This window comes from Canis lupus, chromosome 18 (genome assembly GCF_003254725.2).
Source record: "Canis lupus dingo isolate Sandy chromosome 18, ASM325472v2, whole genome shotgun sequence".
Classification (NCBI taxonomy): Eukaryota; Metazoa; Chordata; class Mammalia; order Carnivora; family Canidae; genus Canis; species Canis lupus.
In genome coordinates, this window is record NC_064260.1 from 49,662,248 (window position 1) to 49,681,778 (window position 19,531).

A 19,531-nucleotide genomic window follows, 5' to 3' on the forward strand; every position below is an offset into this window, starting at 1 on the left:
ATGTAAGGTTTGTGTCTAGATTTCTTTTCTTTTCTCTTTTCTTTTCTCTTCTTTTCTTTTCTTTTCTTTTTTCTTTCTTCCCCTCCCTCCCTCCCTCCCTTTCTTTCTTTCTGTCTTTCTTTCTTTCTTTCTTTCTTTCTTTCGTTCTTTCTCTCTCTCTCTCTCTCTCTCTCTCTCTCTTCTTTCTTTCTTTCTTTCTTTCTTTCTTTCTTTCTTTCTTTCTTTCTTTCTTTCTAGATTTATTTATTCGTTAGAGACACACACAGAGAGAGAGAGGCAGAGACATAGGCAGAGGGAGAAGCAGGCTTCTCACAGGGACCCTGATGTGGGACTCGATCCTGGATCCTGGGGTCATGCTCTGAGCCAAAGGCAGATGCTCAACTGCTGAGCCACCCAGGTGTCGTGTCGTGTCGTGTCTTGTCTTGTCTTGTCTCGTCTCATCTCGTCTCGTCTTGTCTCATCTTGTCTCGCCTTTCCTTCCCTTTCCCCTTCCCCTTCCCCTTTCCCCTTTCCCTTTCCCTTTCCCCTTCCCCTTCCCTTTCCCTTCCCTTTCCCCTTCCCTTTCTTTTCCCTTCCCTTTCCCCTTCCCTTCCCTTCCCTTCCTTTCCTTTCCCTTCCCTTTCCCCTTCCCCTTCCCCTTTCCCCTTCCCCTTCCTTTCCCTTCCTTTCCCCTTCCTCCTTCCTTCCCTTTCCCTTTCCCCTTCCCCCTTTCCCCTTTCCCTTCCCCCTTTCCTTTCCCCTTCCCCCTTTCCCTTCCTTCCCTTCCCTTTCTCCTTCCTTTCCCTTCCCTTTCCTCCTTCCCTTTCCCTTCCCTTTCCCTTCCCTTCCCTTCCCTTCCCTTCCCTTCCCCTTCCCCTTCCCCTTCCCCTTCCCCTTCCCCTTCCCCTTCCCCTTCCCCTTCCCCTTCCCTTCCTCTTCCCTTCCTCTTCTTTCTCTCCTTGCCCAGTGTGGAGCCCAATGCAGAACTTGAACTCATAACCCTGAGATCAACACCTGAGCTGCAATCAAAAGTTGGACACTGGGATCCCTGGGTGGCGCAGCGGTTTGGCGCCTGCCTTTGGCCCAGGGCGCGATCTTGGAGATCCGGGATCGAATCCCACGTCGGGCTCCCGGTGCATGGAGCCTACTTCTCCCTCTGCCTGTGTCTCTGCCTCTCTCTCTCTCACTGTGTGCCTATCATGAATAAATAAAAATTAAAAAAACAAAAACAAAAAACAAAAGTTGGACACTTAACTGACTGAGCCACCCAGGTGCCCTTAGATTTCATTTTTTAATTGTGAATGTCTAGTTCCAGCACCATTTGTTAAGACTGTCCCTTCTCTATTGAATTGCCTTTGCTCTTTGTCAAGATCAGTGGACTGTATTTATGTGGATCTATTTCTGGGCTCTGTACTCTGTTCCATCGATCTGTTTGCTATTCTTTTGCCAGCACCACATTGTCCTAATTATTGTAGCTTTGTAGTAAGTCTTGAAGTCACGTAGTGTTAGTCCTGTGACTATTCAGCTTGCTTGCTTGCTTATTTATTTATTTATTTTTGTTCTGCTCCTTTGATACTGATTTGGCTATTTATTTGTTTTTGTTCTGCTCCTTTGATACTGGGTATTTTGCATCTCCAAATAAACTAGAATTAGTTTGTCAATATTGAGAAAACATTTTGGTGGAATTTTTATTGGAATTGCAGCATTGGAGCTATACATCAAGTAAGGAAGAACTAGCATCTTGGCAGTATACTGAGTCCTCCTATCCATGGACATGGAATATCTTTCCATTTTATTTATTCTTTGATATCTTTTTTTTTTAAAGATTTTATTTTTATTTATTTATTCATGAGAGACACAGAGAGAGAGAGAGAGAGAGAGAGAGAGAGAGGCAGAGACACAGGCAGAGGGAGAAGCAGGCTCCATACAGGGAGCCCGACATGGGACTTGATCCCAGGTCTCCAGGATCACGCCCTGGGCCAAAGGTGGCACCAAACCGCTGGGCCACCGGGGCTGCCCCTATTCTTTGATATCTTTAAAAAGAGTTTTGTATTTTTCCTTCTATAGATCTTGTACATATTTTGTTACATTTATACCTAAATGTTTAATTTTTTCGGTTGCTGATGTACATGATAATATGCTTTTTTTAATAATATGCTTTTAATTTTAATTTCTACTTATTCATTGCTGGCATATGGGACAGTGATGGGCTTTTTTATTTTATTTTTTTTAAGAGAGGATGGTCAGGGACAGAGGGAAAGGGAGAGACAAAATCTTAAGCAGACCCAATTCCCCCCCAGTACGGAGCATTGAGACTCAGTCTCACAACCCAGAGATCATGACCTGGCCCAAAATCAGAGGTTTGACAGTTAACCGACTGAGCCACCCTGATGCTCAGACTTTTGTATCCTGTAACCTTGCTATAATTCTGTTAGTTCCACGATTTTATTTTCAGGCTAGTCTCTTGGCTTGCCCAGCTAATGATGCCCATGTTCTCCTTCTGGGTTTACCTATAGTGGACCCTTCCACTATCTCACTGTCCTCTATCAGCTGGTGGAAAATCTTGTCCTGTCCTTGCACAGCCCTTGTCTTTAGCTTTTCACAAGTCTGTTTTGCATCTACAATTAGGTTGTACTCTTCATGTCTTTCATATTTATGTATGTATATAAAGAAGCTGTACGCTATATGTAGAGCTTGAACTCACACACCCTGAGATCAAGAGTTTCATGCCTGGGGTGCCTGGGTGGCTCAGTTGGTTAAGTGTCCGACTCTTGGTTTTGGCTCAAGTTGTGATCTTGAGGTCATGGGATCAAGGCCCATGTTGGGCTCTATACTCAGTTCAGGATCTGCTTAGGATTCTCTCCCTCTCCCTCTGCCCTCATGTGCATTCTCTCTCTCTCAAGTAAAATAAATAGGGGTGCCTGGGTGGCTCTCTCTGCCTTCAGCTCAGGTCATGATCCTGGGGTCTTGGGATTGAGACCTCTTGCTCAATGGGGAGCCTGCTTCTCCCTCTCCCCCTCCCCCTGTTTGTGCTCTCTCATGCTCTCTGTCAAATACATACATACATACATACATATCTTTAGGGAAAAAAAGTAAAATGAATAAACAAAATCTTTACCAAAAAAAATAATTGCATGCTCTACCAATTGAGCCAGCCAGGTGTCTCTCCATGCCTTTCATTACATATTTATACATCTCACTGTGGCCAGTACTCTTTCTGTTGAGCGTAGCCTAGGAACTGATGATGAAACAGTTAAAAAAAAAAAACAAAAAAGGCCTAGGAGGTCCATGTGAGCTGGGAGATGGAGAAAGTGGCAGCACCCCTGAACTCTGAAAGATGGAAGAGCCTCTTAGGTGAGAGCAGACAGAGGCATGCTACGTTCCAAGGGTGCTAAGAATAGTGACTTGAAATGGGTATTTTAGGAACCCTTTCTGAGGGACATTTGGTAATGTCTGGACACATTTTTTTATTGTCGCAATTGGTGGTGGCACTCCTGGCATCTAGTGGGTGGAGGAAAGGGGTACTGCTGACCATCCTACAGTACAAAGGGCAGTCCCTACTCTTCCTCCAAAAAGAATTCTTAGACCCAATGTGTTAAGAGTGCAGAGCTTGAGCAGCCCTTGGAATGGAGCACTTAAGACCAGCTTTTCTCCTTAATCTGTCTGGCATACTCTTACCGATGAACTTTTGCTGATGAGCAGCTGACATTACCTCATGATTGTCACAGAAATCCCTATTAGATACTACTACACTGTTTTATGGTGAGAAGACAGGCTTAAAAGACATCGAGTAACTAGCCCAAGGCCACACAGCTGTCTGTGGGAGCCAGCAGTTCACCAAGGTCAAAAGCTGTTCTCTTAACACAGCCTCCAGGCTTGGGGTTAAGGCAGCTATTCATTTCCACACACTGATGCTGTCATTTCACTGAAGTTTATTTTTGTTTTTGGTTTTTGTTTTTCACCTGAGTCATGGTTGTTTCAAAAGGAGTTTTAGATGGCTAGAAGAAATTTTACAAAAATCCCTCTTTCCCCCTTATTTTATTTGCGCTCCAAATTCCTTGGCTGTTTTGGTATTACCACTGTCTGATTTTCCGCGTATCTTGTCCTTTACACTTGCGGATCATTTTCCTCTGAGATACTAGTTATGTTTGAATTTTTTTCCCCTAGTCATTTGACTTTTAGAAAAAGTGAAATTTTGAGGGGATCAGGCTGTAAGAATCCAGGAGACGAGTCCTGTGTGTATTGGACTTGATGCCATGTTACATGTGGGCAATTTGCAGAAGTTTCAGTGGCTTTTTTGCTTTTCAGTAAAATACAGTTGGCTAGGTGCGGACCAGATAGCCTCCCCCCACCCCCACCCTTTTTTTTTTTTAAGATTTTATTTATTTATTTGATAGAGTGAACAAGCATGTAGGGGAAGAGATAGGCAGAGAGAGAGAGAGAGAAGCAGGCTCTCCATGGAGCAGGGAGCCCATTGCAGGGCTTGGTCCTAGGACTCTGGGATCATGACCTGAGCCAAAGGCAGATGCTCAAGCAGCTGAGCCACCCAGGCATCCCAATGACCTCCCATCTTAATCGTTAAAGGTTTCTCTAGAGCAGATAGGTCCTGTGGTTTATCATTCTCTGAGCATTGAGCTGATTGCACCTAGATATGGGTCCTTTTCCAACTGATTAAAAATACATAGATGTTTTTGATGGATGAATGGATAAGCAAAATGGCACATTTACATGGACTGTTATTTAACCATAAAAAAGGAAATTCTGACACTGCTATACCATGGATGAACCTTGAGGACTAAATGCAAAATAAAATAATCACAAGTCACAAAAAGACACACTGTATAATTTGATTTCTCTGAGATCTCTAGTGCAGTCAGATGCATAGAGATAAAGTTGATGGGGGTGGCCAGGGGCTGGGATGGGGGGTAAAGTGCAGAGTTAGTGCATTAATGGGCACAGTTTCAGTTTTGCAAGATAAAAAGAGTTCTGGAGATGGATGGTGGATGATGCTTGTAAAACAGTGTGAATGTACTTAATGCCAGTGGATATACTTTTTTTAAAAAAAGATTTTATTTATTTATTCATGAGAGACAAAGGCAGAGACATAGGCAGAGTGAGAAGCAGGCTCCCTGTGGGATCCCAATATGGGACTCTATCCCAGGACCCCGGGATCTCGACCTGAGCCAAAGGCAGACAGATGCTCAACCACTGAGCCACCCAGGTGTCTGCCCCTGAATGTATTTCATGCCGCGCTAAACAGTGTGAATGTACTTACTGCTAATGTTGTATATTTCACCACAATTTAAAAACTGGAAAAAGATAGGGGTGCCTGGCTGGCTCAATTGGTGGAACATGTGACTCTCGATCTCGGGATCCTGAGTTCAAGCCCCACATTGTGTAGAGATTACTAAAAAGGGGGGGGGGCACCTGGGTGGCTTATTCGGTTAAGCATCTGCCTTTGGCTCAGGTCCTGATTCCTGCCGTGAGCTCCCTTCTCTGCAGGGAGACTGCTTCTCCCTCTCCCTCTGCTGCTCCCCCTGCTTGTGCTCTCTTTGTCAAATAAGTAAGTAAATCTTAAAAAAAGAGAGAGATTACAAAAAAAATAACTTTAGAAAGTGTTGAAAAATTGGGAAAAAATACATGTAGACGTTTGACATTAAGAATGTCCTATTTCAGGACACCTGGGTGGCTCAGCAGTTGAGTATCTGCCTTCAGCTCAAGGCATGATCCTAGAGTCCTGGGATTGAGTCCCACATCAGGCTCCCCACAAGGAGCCTGCTTCTTCTTCTGCCTATGTCTCTGCCTCTCTCTGTGTCTCTCGTGAATAAATAAATAAAATCTTAAAAAAAAAAGAATGTCCTATTTCAAGACTTTGGACATTCCGCTAACTTATATTACTATAGCATGAATTTTTCCTGCTTAGAACGCTGTGGAATAAAATAGAAATTAATCTCTATGAGCCCTGCTAAGTCTACAAAAAAAGGATGCAAGTCTTTTTCTTTTCTTTTCTTTTCTTTTCTTTTCTTTTCTTTTCTTTTCTTTTCTTTTCTTTTCTCTTCTCTTCTCTTCTCTTCTCTTTTCTTTCTTTCTTTCTTTCTTTCTTTCTTTCTTTCTTTCTTTCTTTCTTTCTTTCTTTCTTTCTTCTTTCAGATTTTATTTATTCATGAGAGAGACAGGGAAAGAGGCAGAGACACAGGTAGAGGGAGAAGCAGGTTCCATGCAAGGAGTCTGATGTGGGACTCGATCCTGGGACTCCAGAATCACGCCCTGAGCTGAAGGCAGGCACTCAACTGCTGAGCCACCCAGGCATCCCAAGCAAGCCATTTTAATTTAAAAATGTGTTACTAAAATAAAATCTATGTATTACCGTGAACCCTATCTAGCAAAGTGATTGTACTCCAAAACTTTTAAAGAATATATTTTTTTGTAGTAAGGACTTGAAAATATTGAAGCCATTCCTAGATACAAATGCAGAGACTAGCTCAGAAGCTCTCTCCTGTATGTTTGCCTCATAACTTGTAGTTAAAACTTGTTCTTCGTCAAAAACACCAACTACTTCTTAACCATAAACCGAGTACTTGAATGTCAGGATGTGACATTCACAGGTGCCCAAGATCTACACTGTCTATGCCAGCTTCCTAATGCTGATGTGTTGAAGCAGGTCACATCTACTGGACTATTCAGTTTTTTTTTCCTGGGGCTGAGATGTTCCTGGGGTTTAGATGATCTTATCCACTCTGATTTGGCTTCTTTACACATGGAGTGTATTCACAAGCTATGTGAACTTTTCAGAGCAACCGGAATTGCTGGTAGTATTCAGTGTTTTCAGTAAGGTGGGTAGAAAGTCTGGAAGGTTTTGTGAAGGGGCCTTTGTTTCCTCTGTATGTGCTATGTAACCAAGAGGACAGCTTGCTCTTGCGGCTCTATGGCTGGAGAAAGGGTGAGGCATGTACGGGCAGTGCTGTGCTGTCCCACAGGACAGGGGACAGGGTCGACCATAGAAAACCAAGACGTAGCTTTTCCAGCCACGGCAGCAGGCAGCCACCTTCCTTTGCTTCCTCTCTTTCTGGTTGGATAATTTCAAAGGATTTGTTATCTGTGTTTCAATGGGGAGCACTTCTGCCACCTCTGGCCTTTCAAGCGAAGTACAACTGTGCCCTAAATGGTGACTTAACCTGCCTCTATGTCAGTGGCATTGTCTCATTTGCCTCCTGGTGGGGAAATGTCCTTTTCCTTCTCGCTCCTTGAAAAACCTCTACATTGCTATTAAGTCTGGAAACTAATTGTACTTAATGGTTACTTGTTGAGTAACCTGTTCGAATGGTGATGACCTAGTAGTGAATGGTGAGGAACTTGATTTATTTTGCACTTTGCAGGTTTTTGGGTTTTTGTGGATTTGCCTTGTGTGTGTAGGTAACATGCAAATTTCCCTGAGCTGCTTTACTGTTAACACAGTAGACTTCTGTGGGAAAGGGTGGTGCTGCAGGCTCTTTTCCTTATTTTTTTAACTACTCCTTTGTCTATAAAATCAAGTAAAGGGTTAGATTTGTGCTTATCAAACTAGAATGCCCATATCAGTACTCAAGCCACAGTGTAATCTTATAAATTTCCCCAAGAGGGTAATTGTATTAACAGATTCTGAGAGCAGTTTGTATTTACCAGTTGTGTTTATTAAAACTGAAAACTGGCCTAAATAGGTATATGAAAGTTTGAGTTTATGAGAGAACAAGCCTATTTGTTCTCAACTGGCATTTGAAACACTTGTTGAGAGAATTCGAGAAGTTCTAGTTTATTTTTTTTTTAAAGATTTTATTTATTCATGAGAGACACGCAGAGAGAGGCAGAGACATAGGCAGAGGGAGAAGCAAGCCACAGGGAGCCTGATGCGGGACTTGATCCCCGGACTCCAGCATCACAACCTGAGCCAAAGGCAAATGCTCAACCACTGAATCACCCAGGTGCCCAGAAGTTCTGGTTTAAATAGTATTTCTGGGTCCTCCTGCTTTAATACTCTGTGAGCTTTTTGTTTTTTTGGGTTTTTTAAATATTTAAATTATTTAAAAATGTATATTTTATATATATATATATTTTTTATTTATGACAGTCACACACACAGAGAGAGAGAGAGGCAGAGACACAGGCAGAGGGAGAAGCAGGCTCCATGCACCGGGAGCCTGACGTGGGATTCGATCCCGGGTCTCCAGGATCGCGCCCTGGGCCAAAGGCAGGCGCCAAACCGCTGCGCCACCCAGGGATCCCAAAAATGTATATTTTTTAAAGTATACGTATTTGAGAGAGAGAGACAGAGATAGCAGCAGAGAGCACAAGAGTAGGGAGGAGAGGGAGAAGCAGGCTCCTGCCGAGCAGGGAGCCCAGACTAGAGCTAAATTCCAGGACCTTGGCATCATGACCTAAGCCAAAGGCAGACACTTTTTTTTTAAAGATTTTATTTATTTATTCATGAGAGAACGCAGAGGCAGAGGGAGAAGCAGGCTCCCTGTGGGGAGCCCAATGCGGGACTTGGTCCCAGGACCCCAGCATCACAACCTGAGCCAAAGGCAGACATGTTCAACCACTAAGCCATACATGTGCCCCCAAAGGCAGACACTTAACCAGCTGAGCCACCCAGGCGGCTCTAAATTTTTATTTTTTATTGCAGTATCTTAACATATAGTATTACTAGTTTCAGGTATACAACATAAGATTCAGTAGTTCTACACACTGTTTGGTGTTCATCATGATGAGGAGTGTGGTCCCTATCTGTCACTAAGAAATGTTATTATATTACTGAGTATATTTCCTATGCTGTCCTTTTAATTTCTGTGACTTAAAATAACATTTTTTTTAAAAAAAGAATAAAATAAATTATTTTTTTGACAGAGAACCCAAGCAGGGAGGAGAAGCAGAGGGAGAGGGAGAACAGGCTTCCCGCTGGGCAGAGACCCCAATGTGGGGCTCATCCCAGGACCCTGGGATCATGACCTGATCTGAAGGCACATGCTTAACCAACTGAGCCACCCAGGTACCCTCGAATAAAATCTTAAAAAAAAAAAATCAGACTCCTTTTCCAGCACAGTCCTAACACAATGTGATGGATATTTCAAATATTCATTCAGATACACTCTTCAGTTTTGGCAGTAGATTATGTTCACCTGTCCCTATTTTTGCCAAGATTTTTTTTGATAATCAGTTCTCTGTAACAGTACCCATTGCTTGTAAGCTATGTGCAAAAGTATCCAAGGACTCCAAATGACTGTGTGTTGATCAGTCCTGTCTTTTAGATAGGTAATAGTCAAAAGACATTCCTACCCTCATATCTAGTCAGATATACCTTGCATTAAAAACCTGTGCAGAGGGCAGCCTGGGTGGCTCAGTGGTTTAGCGCTGCCTTCAGCCCAGGGCGTGATCCTGGAGACCCGGGGTCAAGTCCCGTGTGAGACTACCTGCATGGAGCCTGCTTCTCCCTCTGCCTCTCTCATTCTCCCTCCCTCTCTCTCTCTCTCTCTCTCTCTCATGAATAAGTAAATCTTGAAAAAAAGAAAGAAAGAAACCTATGCAGACAGGGGCACCTGGGTGACTCATTTGGTTAAGCATCTGACCCTTGATTTCAACTCAGGTCATGATCTTAGAGTCATAAGATGGAGCCCTGTCTCAGGCTCCATGCTCAGTGTGGAGTCTGCTTGAGATTCTCTCTCCTTCTCCCTCTGCCCCTCCTGTTTGTGCTCTCTCTCTTCGTCTCCAAAATAAATAAATCTTCCGAAAGAAAGAGGAAGGAACCTATGCACACATACATCCTGTCACAGTCCAGGATCAGGTGATATTTATGTGCATCAAGGGCAGGGTCACGTGGAAGAGGCTGAGGATCCTCCAGATGTCTCTGACCTTTTCAGGGACTCCATGTGATTAATGAGAACTGCAAACAGATCTTTTGTCAAATGCCCTTTGTCCATTTGTGGATTGTGAATGAAGAAGCTTAAGATTCAGTAGGGTGTTTATATTATCAGTAGGCAGGCAATTCATGCCTGATGTTATGGTCATACTTTGGTTACTTTCTCCTGCCCGTGTGCTATTAAAAATGCCATCTCTTCTGAGTCTTCCTGATTTTCTTCATTTTCCTGCCTTTGCATTTGGCCTGCCTCCTCAGTGGTGGAATTCCGGATGCCGTGTTAAAGAGCACTGTGGAAGCTCCTCTGTGCAGAGATGGCCATAGCTACTAAAGCGTAAGTTAAAGACTTTGAAAAGCCAAGAGAGCATAAACAGCATGGAAGTGAGTCTATAGGAGGAGGGCAAGAGAGGCAAGTGTTAGCAAACCTCCCCTCTCTGGATGTTATTCTAGAATTTTTATCTTGACGGGTTTTACAATGCCCTACGTGCCAGAATTAAACCCTGGCAATGAGAGAGTGGGAGGAGAAGAAAAGGTGGTGGTTTGTGTTTGTGTGAGAGCCTTCTCTTACTGGTCTCAAACTTAAAGGGAGGAAGGAAGGGTGGCAAAAAAAATAATTGTGTGAAGGAAAAAACCCAAAGTAGATGGTCAGGACCAGAGAAAAGGACCCCTGGTAGTAGTGGTAGGGGAAAAGTACCATATCTAATGGAGTAAAAATGGGTGTGTGAAGCTGGGAACTTATCATGCAGCTATGGAGAGGTTTCCTAAAACTGGGTAACTTTTCTCATTCCAAAGCTCTTAGTAATGTTTCTTTTTCTAGAGTCTAAAACCAGAGGAGTCTTTTTTATGGGCTTGATGGCTCTTAGGATCTAGCAGTTCCCCTGGAAGTGTTCAGTGGTTGGAGGCAGATTTTAATCAAATAATGATTGCCCTGGATAAGACAGAGGTTTAATATTGAGGATGGTTCAGATAAATCAATTAATGTTCAGTCTACAGTGAACTACTTAAGGCAAGTTGGCTATCACTGATCCAAAAAGAAAAATAACAACTTTATTGAGATACCATAAAATTCACCCTTTTAAATTGAGTGATTTTTAGCATTTTTAAAAAGATTTCATTAATTTATTTATTCATGAGAGACACAGAGAGAGAGAGAGAGAGAGAGAGAGGCAGAAACACAGGCAGAGGGAGAAGCAGGCTCCCTGAAGGGAGCCCGATGTAGGACTCGATCCTGGGATTCCAGGATCACATCATGAACCAAAGGCAGACGCTTAACCGCTGAGCCACCCAGGCATCCCAGATTTTTAGTATTTTTTACAGGGTTCTACAATAATCACCACCATCTTTTCAGAATATTTTCATTACCTCAAAAATAAATCATGTACCATTAGCAATCTCTCCCCATGCTCCCCCCCACTTAGTTCCTAACAACCACTAATCCACTTGATATCTTCTGGACATTTCGTGTAAAAAGAGTCACACAATATGCTTGGACTTTTGTGGCCATTGTCTTTCACTTAGTATAATGTTTTCAAGATTTGTTCGTGTTGTAGTACATATAGCACTTTATTCCTTTTTATGGTTGAATAACATTTCATTGCTTGATATACCATAATTTGTTTATCAGTTGATGGACATTTGAGTTTTTCCATTTCTTGGCCATTATGGACATTTGTGTATAGTTTTTGTGAGAACATGTTTTCAGTTCTCTTGAATATATGTGTAGGAGTGGAATTGCTGGGTCATGTGGTAACTTGATGTTTAACCTTTTGAAGATGTCACGTCACTGATCTTTCGAAGCCTCTGTCAAAGAGAATCTCTGTGAACCTCAGGAAATATCCTCCATTATGATTGAGAAGATAGTGGACAGGGTTGTTGCTTTGACCCACGGTGATCTTTACCAGGACCACATTTTCCTTGCTACCAATGATCTTGATTTTATACAGACCCTACATTGCCAACTGACTTTTTTTTTTTTCTTTTTAAGATTTATTTATTTTATTTTAATTTTTAAGATTTTTATTTATTTATTAATGGGAGAGAGAGGCAGAGACACAGGCAGAGGGAGAAGCAGGCTCCACGCAGGGAGCTTGACATGGGACTCAATCCTGGGTCTCCAGGATCAGGCCCTGGGCTGAAGGTGGTGCTAAACCGCTGAGCCACCCGGGCTGCCCTAGATTTATTTATTTTAGAAGAAGAGAGAGAACATGCAAGTAAGCGTGGGAGGAGTAGAGGGGAAGGAGGGAGAGAGGGAGAGAAGAGAGAGAGAGAATCCTCAAGCAGACTCCCTGCTGAGCATGGAGCCTCACTTGGGACTTGATCCCAGGACCCTGAGACCATGACCTGAAGCTCAAATCCAGAGTGAGCTGCTCGACTGACTGAGCCACACAGGCGCCTGGTTTTTGATTTTTTGAGAAGAGTTCATTATAGTGTATGCTGTTGATTGTGTATTAGATGCCATAAAGTTTTTTTTTTTTTTTTTTAAGATTTTATTTACTTATTCATGAGAGACACAGAGAGAGAGGCAGATACATAGGCAGAGGGAGAACCAGGCTCCCTGTGGGGAGCCTGATATGGGACTTGATCCCAGGACTCTGGGATCACGACCTGAGCCAAAGGCAGATGCTTAAGCACTGAGCCACCTAGGCATCCCAGCCATAAAGTTTTATGTGAAATAAGCTCATTATTAAAAATTACAAACCTTTAGGGGCACCTAGGTGGCTCAGTCAGTTGTGTGTCTGACTTAGGATTTCAGCTTAGACATGATCTCTTGGGTCATGAGATTGAGCCACTTGGTAGGGTGTCTGGTTGGAATTCTCTTTCTTTCCCTCTCCCTCTGCCATTCCCCCCAACTCATGGGCATATGTGAGCACAAATGCTCCCCTTCCAAATAATTAAACATTTCTAAAAATATTCGTAAAATTACAAACATTTATAAATGTAGTAAAGAATTATAAAAGTAAAATAGCTTTATCAAATTGGAACATTCTGCTAAATTGGCCTCAGGTTCCCTTCCTTTGCCCAGAGATGATCACCATTCTGAATTGGCGTTAAAATTTTGTTTCATTCTGAAATAAGATTCTGATCTTTCATTCAGAATTTTTTTAAAGATTTATTTATTTATTTATGATAGACAGAGAGAGAGAGAGGCAGAGACACAGGAGGAGGGAGAAGCAGGCTCCATGCCGGGAGCCCGACGCGACTTGATCCCGGGACTCCAGGATCGCGCCCTGGGCCAAAGGCAGGCACCAAACCGCTGAGCCACCCAGGGATCCCCTTTCATTCAGAATTTTGAAATCTTTTATGATCTGTGTTTTTGGTTTAAGTGCTGTGGAACACTTGAATTTTTTTTTTTTTTTAGTAAGAGATGTACTTGGAATAGCTGACATATGAGAGAATTAATAGTGCTTTGTATTTTGGAACATTGTGGTTCGTAGTTGACCATATGGAACCTGTTGTCATTTGGGCTTCTATTTGGGGAAGACCTTGCACGCTAAGAAGGCATGATTGATATGTCTTGCTATTAGGAACTTTGAAGAGGAAGTAACATCAAATACCAGATCTTAGTGTTATATGGAGTGGTTCTGTTTTGAAATAATTTTGTGGAATTGGAATTTCCCAAATTTCTTTTTAATAATGTTGATTAGTATGTTGCCTACTGTGACACATATCTTGGATCCATCTTTAGGTCAACTAAAATTTTAGATTATCTGCTATTTTACATTTTCCAATTTTCTTTCCTTAGTGATTAGTGCAATTGATTGTATGGCTTGATAAGAAGGGTAATGGATCCACATTTTATCAGTTTTGGAGGAAGTTATCTAACACGGACTCAGTGATGCATGTCACCAAGAAGTCATTTGTTTTTTTAAAGATTTTATTTATTTGAGAGAGAGAGCATGGGCATGGAGAGGGGCAGAGGGAGAACCAGACTCCTCACTGAGCAGGAACCCTGACGTGGGCCTCAATCCCAGGACCCCAGGATCCTGACCTGAGCTGAAATGAAAGCAGAGGTTTAACTGACTGAGCCACCCAGGAGCCGCCCCCAAGAAGTCATTTAAATAAAACTAACTCTCAGAATGTTTTGTGATTTATTTTAATAACTGTATTTTTTTTTCTGTATTGATGTACCTATAAATATATCCTTTTTTTAAATATTTTTATTTATTTATTCATAGAGATGCAGAGAGAGAGAGAGAGAGAGAGAGAGAGGCAGAGACACAGGCAGAGGGAGAAGCAAGCTTCATGCAGGGAGCCTGATGTGGGACTCGATCCAGGGTCTCCAGGATCACGCCCTGGGCTGCAGGCGGCGCTAAACCACTGCGCCACCGGAGTTGCCCTGTAAATATATCCTATGCAACAGTTTTTTAACTTAAAATATTTCATGGCCTTTGTTAATAACTTCTTGTATATTGTAGACTTAGAAAAGTTAGTTATCATCACTAGCAATTTGATGTTTTTATTTATTTTTAAAGATTTATTCATTTTAGAGAGAGTATGTATCCACAAGCTGGGGGAGGGGCAGAGGGACAGAGAGAGGGAAAGCAGACTCCCTGCCCAGTGGGGAGTCTGACTTGGAGCTCATCCTATGATCCTAAGACCATGACCCAAGCTGAAATCAAGAGTCAGATGCCTAACTGACTGACCCACCTAAGTGCCCTGCCGTTTGATGTTTTTTAAAGTTATATTTTGATATATCGAGTTTCCATTGATAGATAAGTCAAGAATATGAGATGGGGGACCTGGATGAAGCATCTCACTCTTGGTTTTGGCTCAGGTCATGATCTCAGAGTCAGGAGATCAAGCCCCATGTCAGTCTCCTTGCTCAGCAGGGAGTCTGCTTGAGATTTTCTATACCTCTGCCCCTCCACCCCCACATACTCTCTCTCAAATACGTAAATCTTAGCCAAAAAATAAATAATATGAAACAGATGTTCTAATGTGCTGACAGGCAAGGAGTAAGTGGTGTGGCTTGTTTGTAGACACTTTGACAATGGGCATCAAGAATTTTAAAACATTAGTGCCCTTTGACCTAGAAAAACCCAACTGTAACTAAGGGTCTCATCAGATTGTGCATAAAATTTGATGTACAGGTGTCTATACTATAGAGTTATGGATAGAAGTAAAAAGTTATGGAAAAGCCCACGGTCTCCAGCTAAGCCATGCTTAGTCTCTAAGATGAAATTGTATGCATGAGAGGCACCTGGGTGGCTCAGGCAGTTAAGCACCTGCATTCTGCTCAGATCATGATCCCAAGATCCTGGGATCAAGTCCCACATCAAGCTCCCTGCTTAGAGGGGAGCCTACTTCTCCCTCTCCCTTTGCTGCTCCCCTGCTTTTATGCTCTCTTGTTGTCTTTCTCTTTCTCTCTCTCTCATAAATAAATAAAACCTTAAAAACTTTTTATATATGATTAAAAAACGTGTTTTTAATGCTTAATTGATGGAAAATGCTCCTATAAATGGAAAAGGAATGTTACAGAGTAATAAGTTCAGGATGATCCCAATTTTATTTATTTATTTTTTAGGATTTTTTAAAAAAGATTTTATTTATTCATGAGAGACAGAGGCAGAGACATAGGCAGAGGGAGAAGCAAGCTTCCTCTGGGAAGCCTGTTGCAGGACTTGATCCCAGGACCCCAACCTGAGCCCAAAGCACACGCTCAGCCACTGAGCCACCCAGGTGCCCTGATCCCAATTTCAATAAGAAGTAGGAAAAGAGCTTAGGAAAATGGCAACTAAAAATCCCAGAATGTTAGGGGCACCTGGCTGGCTCAGTCAGTACAGCATGTAGCTCTTGATCTCAGGGTTGTGAATTTAAGCCCCACCTTGGGCTTGGAGCCTACTTAAAAAACAAAACAAAACAAAAACAAAAACACCCAAAATGTTGAAAACTGGTTATGTTTGAATGGTAGAATTTAGGTAACTTGTTATAGTTTTTATTTTGAGGGTCCATATTAACATGGTTTTTTGGAACATGAATTCTAAACTCTGAAAGGCAAACAATTTACTACACATTATAAGCAGCCTACTTTAGTTGTTCCAGTAAAATTGATAAAGCTTAGCTGAGTCCTTAAAAGCACACCCATGTCACCTGAGTTCTTTATTGCTCGTGGTGAATATAAACAGGAATACGATGAAAGCAGCGCAGTGCTCCTCAGGGCTGCTGTGTGGCTTTGTTTTCACAAAGTACTTTATTTGGCACGGAAACCCAATAGCCATAGTTCTTCAGCTTGAAATTTGTTCTTTGTGCTGTTATTGCATGTTTTTTTTTTCTATATCCAGAGAAATTGAAATTATTATCTTATTTATTTATTTGTTTTTAAAGATTTTATTTATTTATTTGAGAAAGCAAGCACAAGCAGGGGAAGGGGCAGAGAGAGAATGAGAAGCATGCTCCCCACTGAGCAGAATGCTCAATGCGGGGCTCAATCCCGGGACCCTGGGATCCTGACCTGAGCCAAAGGCAGATGCTTAACAGACTGAGCCACCTAGGCACTCCTGAAAGGATTATTTTAATATCTGATTAATGGTTTGTCTGCAAGAAGCTTTTTTTTTTGCTCACTAGTCCACTGGCTCTGTGTTGGAAGCCTGCGGGCGGGATGGGCGCCGTGCCCTCGGCCTGGGGAGCGCACCCGCCAGCAGTGCCTTCTGCGCTTTCAGTTTTCTGCCTCCCATGGGCTGCTGACATGTGTTGAATGTGAAATACATGCATTTGTTTCATTTCATTTGCTGTTTTGCTTACTTGAGTATATTGTGTCTCCTAAGTTCAACTATGACTTGTATGTTTATTATAAAGCTGTTCTGCCACTTGTTTGAAATCCTTGTGAGTTCCAGAGGTTTTACTTAGGAGGACAAATTATATGGTAAATTGGGCCATCATAGTTTTGCTACCATATCTGTGGCATATCTTCCCAAGATATCTTATTATTCCCAGTCATGTTTGGCTCATTGGTAATTGGCATTTTTTTAGGTGGTTTCTCACAGTTGGGTCATCTGGGATAATGACCTTGTTTCACTTATCTTGCTTGTCAACTAAAAAATAACCGACGGTTTACTTCCTCCTGTTATAGCCTATTGAGCAACAGGGGCTATGGATAATTCAAGAGATGAAGGGTTTCCAGGTTGTGAGCTGGTTTCTGGCCGAGCTGGCCCGCCTGCCTTCTCTAGGAGCACGGGATTAAACTTTGAATGAAGTTACACAATTTAGAACAGTAGCTCATCTGTTTGCTCCCACTGTTGACCGAACTCTCAAGAGTGTGTGACAGGAAGGAAAACGAGGGCTTTTAACTGATGGGATGCCTATCCTGTCGCCTGGTACCCAAGAGCCAGTGGCAGGGCACTTCTGATAAGTCGTGCACTAGAGGCGTTGCCCTGAGTTGAGAAGAAAGGTCAAGGCTGCTCGCATCTTCCTCCCTCCACACTGTCCCTGTGCTTCCCCTGTGCTTTGAAGCTCACTTGGGAGAAAACGAGAGCCTTGGGTTCCCTGATGTTTCTGCTCTTCCTTCACTGGGGTAGACAACTGATTTACCTTTTGGAAAAAGAGGTCTTTGTTCTTGCAAAGATTCTCAGGTACTCATGATTGCTTTTAAGTATTTTTTTTTTTAAGATTTTATTTATTTGAGAGAGAGAACAAGCAGGGAGATGGGGCAGCGGGAGAGGGAGAAGTAGACTCCCCACTTAGCAGGGAGCCTGACATGGGGCTCGTTCCCAGGATGTTCTGAGCCAAAGGCAGATAGATGCCCAACTGACTGAACCACTCAGTTACTCCTGAAAAAATTCTTAAAATATGAGTTTTATTTACATCTGGGGAACATAGTTTCTGCAGAAGCACATTCAAGTTTTTAATTGGTTAAGAAAAAATCATTACAGTAGGAAAAAATAATTTTTCTTTTTAAAAAGTACTTTATTGAGATATGGTTCACATATTTTATACAATTCACCTATTTAAAGTGTGTGTATCTGGTGGCTTTTAGTATAGTCACAGGTATGGGCAACCGTCATCTCACAAAATTTAGAACATTTTTCTCATCTTGGAAGGAGACCCTGGCCCCCAGCCCTAGGCACTCACTGATGTCTCTGTCTGTAGATTGCCTTGATCTGGACATTTCACATGAATGGAATAGTAGAATATGTGACTGGTTTCTTTCACTGAGCATAATGTAGCATGTGTCAGTACTTCATTCCTTTTTTTAAAACATTGTGGTAAAATGTACACAGGATGGAATTTACTATTTTTACCATTTTTAAGTGTATACAGTGGATTAAGGATGTTCACACTGTTGTGCAACCATCACTACGATCCATCTCAGGAACACTTTCATTTTCCTGGTCTGAAACTGTCCCAGTTAAACACCAGTTCCTCTTGCCCCCCAGTAAGCACTGTCCTTTGACATTCATTAGCTCAATCAGAATCAACTTTTTGTCATTTTGTATGTGTTTCCTGGACTGTGGTATACAGCCCTGCTGACATCTTGATTTTAGCCACATAAGACCTATTTCCTGGCGTCTGAACTCCAAAACTGTAAGATAAATTTTTATTGTTTTAAGCCATGGAATGTGTGGTCATATGTTACAGCAGCCACAGGAAATAAAGACCTCTGTTTTATGTACATTTGTATAGACTAGTCCTGATGTAACGCTCTTGTGATCATGCTGCTCCCATAGCACCTACCATGTGCTTAGCATGGCATGGTGCTATCCTGCACTGTCTCGTGTCCTTGTCTTATAAATGAGAGGCAGTATCAGCATCCACCCTGCAGGATTGTGGAGAGGGTGAACTGAGCTAACCTGTTGAACACTACAGCCCCAGACTAAAGAGGGAAGCATGGGGGGCACAGTCAATTAAGCATCTGACTCTTGAATTTGGCTTAAGTCATGATTTCAGGGTCCTGAGATTGAGCCCACATCGGGCTCCACATTGGGCATGGAGCCTGCTTGGAATTCTCTCTCTCTCTCTCTCTCTCTCTCTCTCTCTCTCTCTCTCTCTCTCCCCCCCCCTCAAAAAAAAAATCCCTCTGCCCCCCCCCCCCGCTAAAAAAAATAAAATGACAAAAGAACAAAAGGAAAGTGCAACTCTTTTACAGAGGGGTGAATTTGAGGCTCAGAGAGGTTCAGCGATATGCCCAAGATCACACAGCTAGTAAGTGGCAATACTGGGGTTTGGATTGCTGGCTCTCAAGCCAGTGGTCTTTCTCGTAGCATAATGCCTTCCCCCAGGACCTTCTCTTAGGGGGCTTACAGTCTAATTAATTAGGGAGCCAAGCCTAACCCACTAGACCTAGTAAGACAAAATAATAGGAGTGAGTTTAGAGAAGACTCAGTGGGACAATGGTGCTGCTGATTGTTGTCATCTTCAGAAAAGCTTTACTGAGCACCTACCATTTGGGGTCACTAAGTCTTGAGAATTGTAGTGAGACATTACCCCTGCCTTCAAGGAACTAGCAGGGAAGAAGGTGAAAGCTTCTTGAAAAGGTTAGACTTGGTCTTAAACTATAGGTAGTTTTAGGTAGCAGAGCACGGTAAAGAGAAGTTTGCAGATTGGGAGAACAGGAGTAAGTGGATTGTGATAAGCTGTATCAGTTAGAACTAGGTCTAGCTGCTTGTAACAGAAACTCTAGAGTAATAGTGGCTTGAATAACACAAATTTATTTCTGTCTTGTGTTAAGAG

General features: G+C 42.4%; 1 protein-coding gene across 11 annotated transcripts in view; it reads left to right on the forward strand.

Moving 5' to 3' along the window:
• The window catches only part of CHKA (choline kinase alpha), a 70,521-nt gene that overhangs the window by 7,033 nt on the left and 43,957 nt on the right, over window positions 1-19,531 (forward strand). The window contains exon 1 of one of the 11 annotated variants that reach the window (XM_035701577.2): window positions 9,961-10,199. The exons of 9 other annotated variants lie outside the window; for them this stretch is intronic. In XM_035701577.2, the coding sequence (XP_035557470.1) occupies window positions 10,180-10,199 (20 nt within the window). In that variant the 5' untranslated portion in view covers window positions 9,961-10,179. Of the gene's footprint in view, window positions 1-9,960; window positions 10,200-19,531 lie in introns of those variants that run through there. One more of the 11 variants, XM_035701580.2, reaches the window with a different exon arrangement.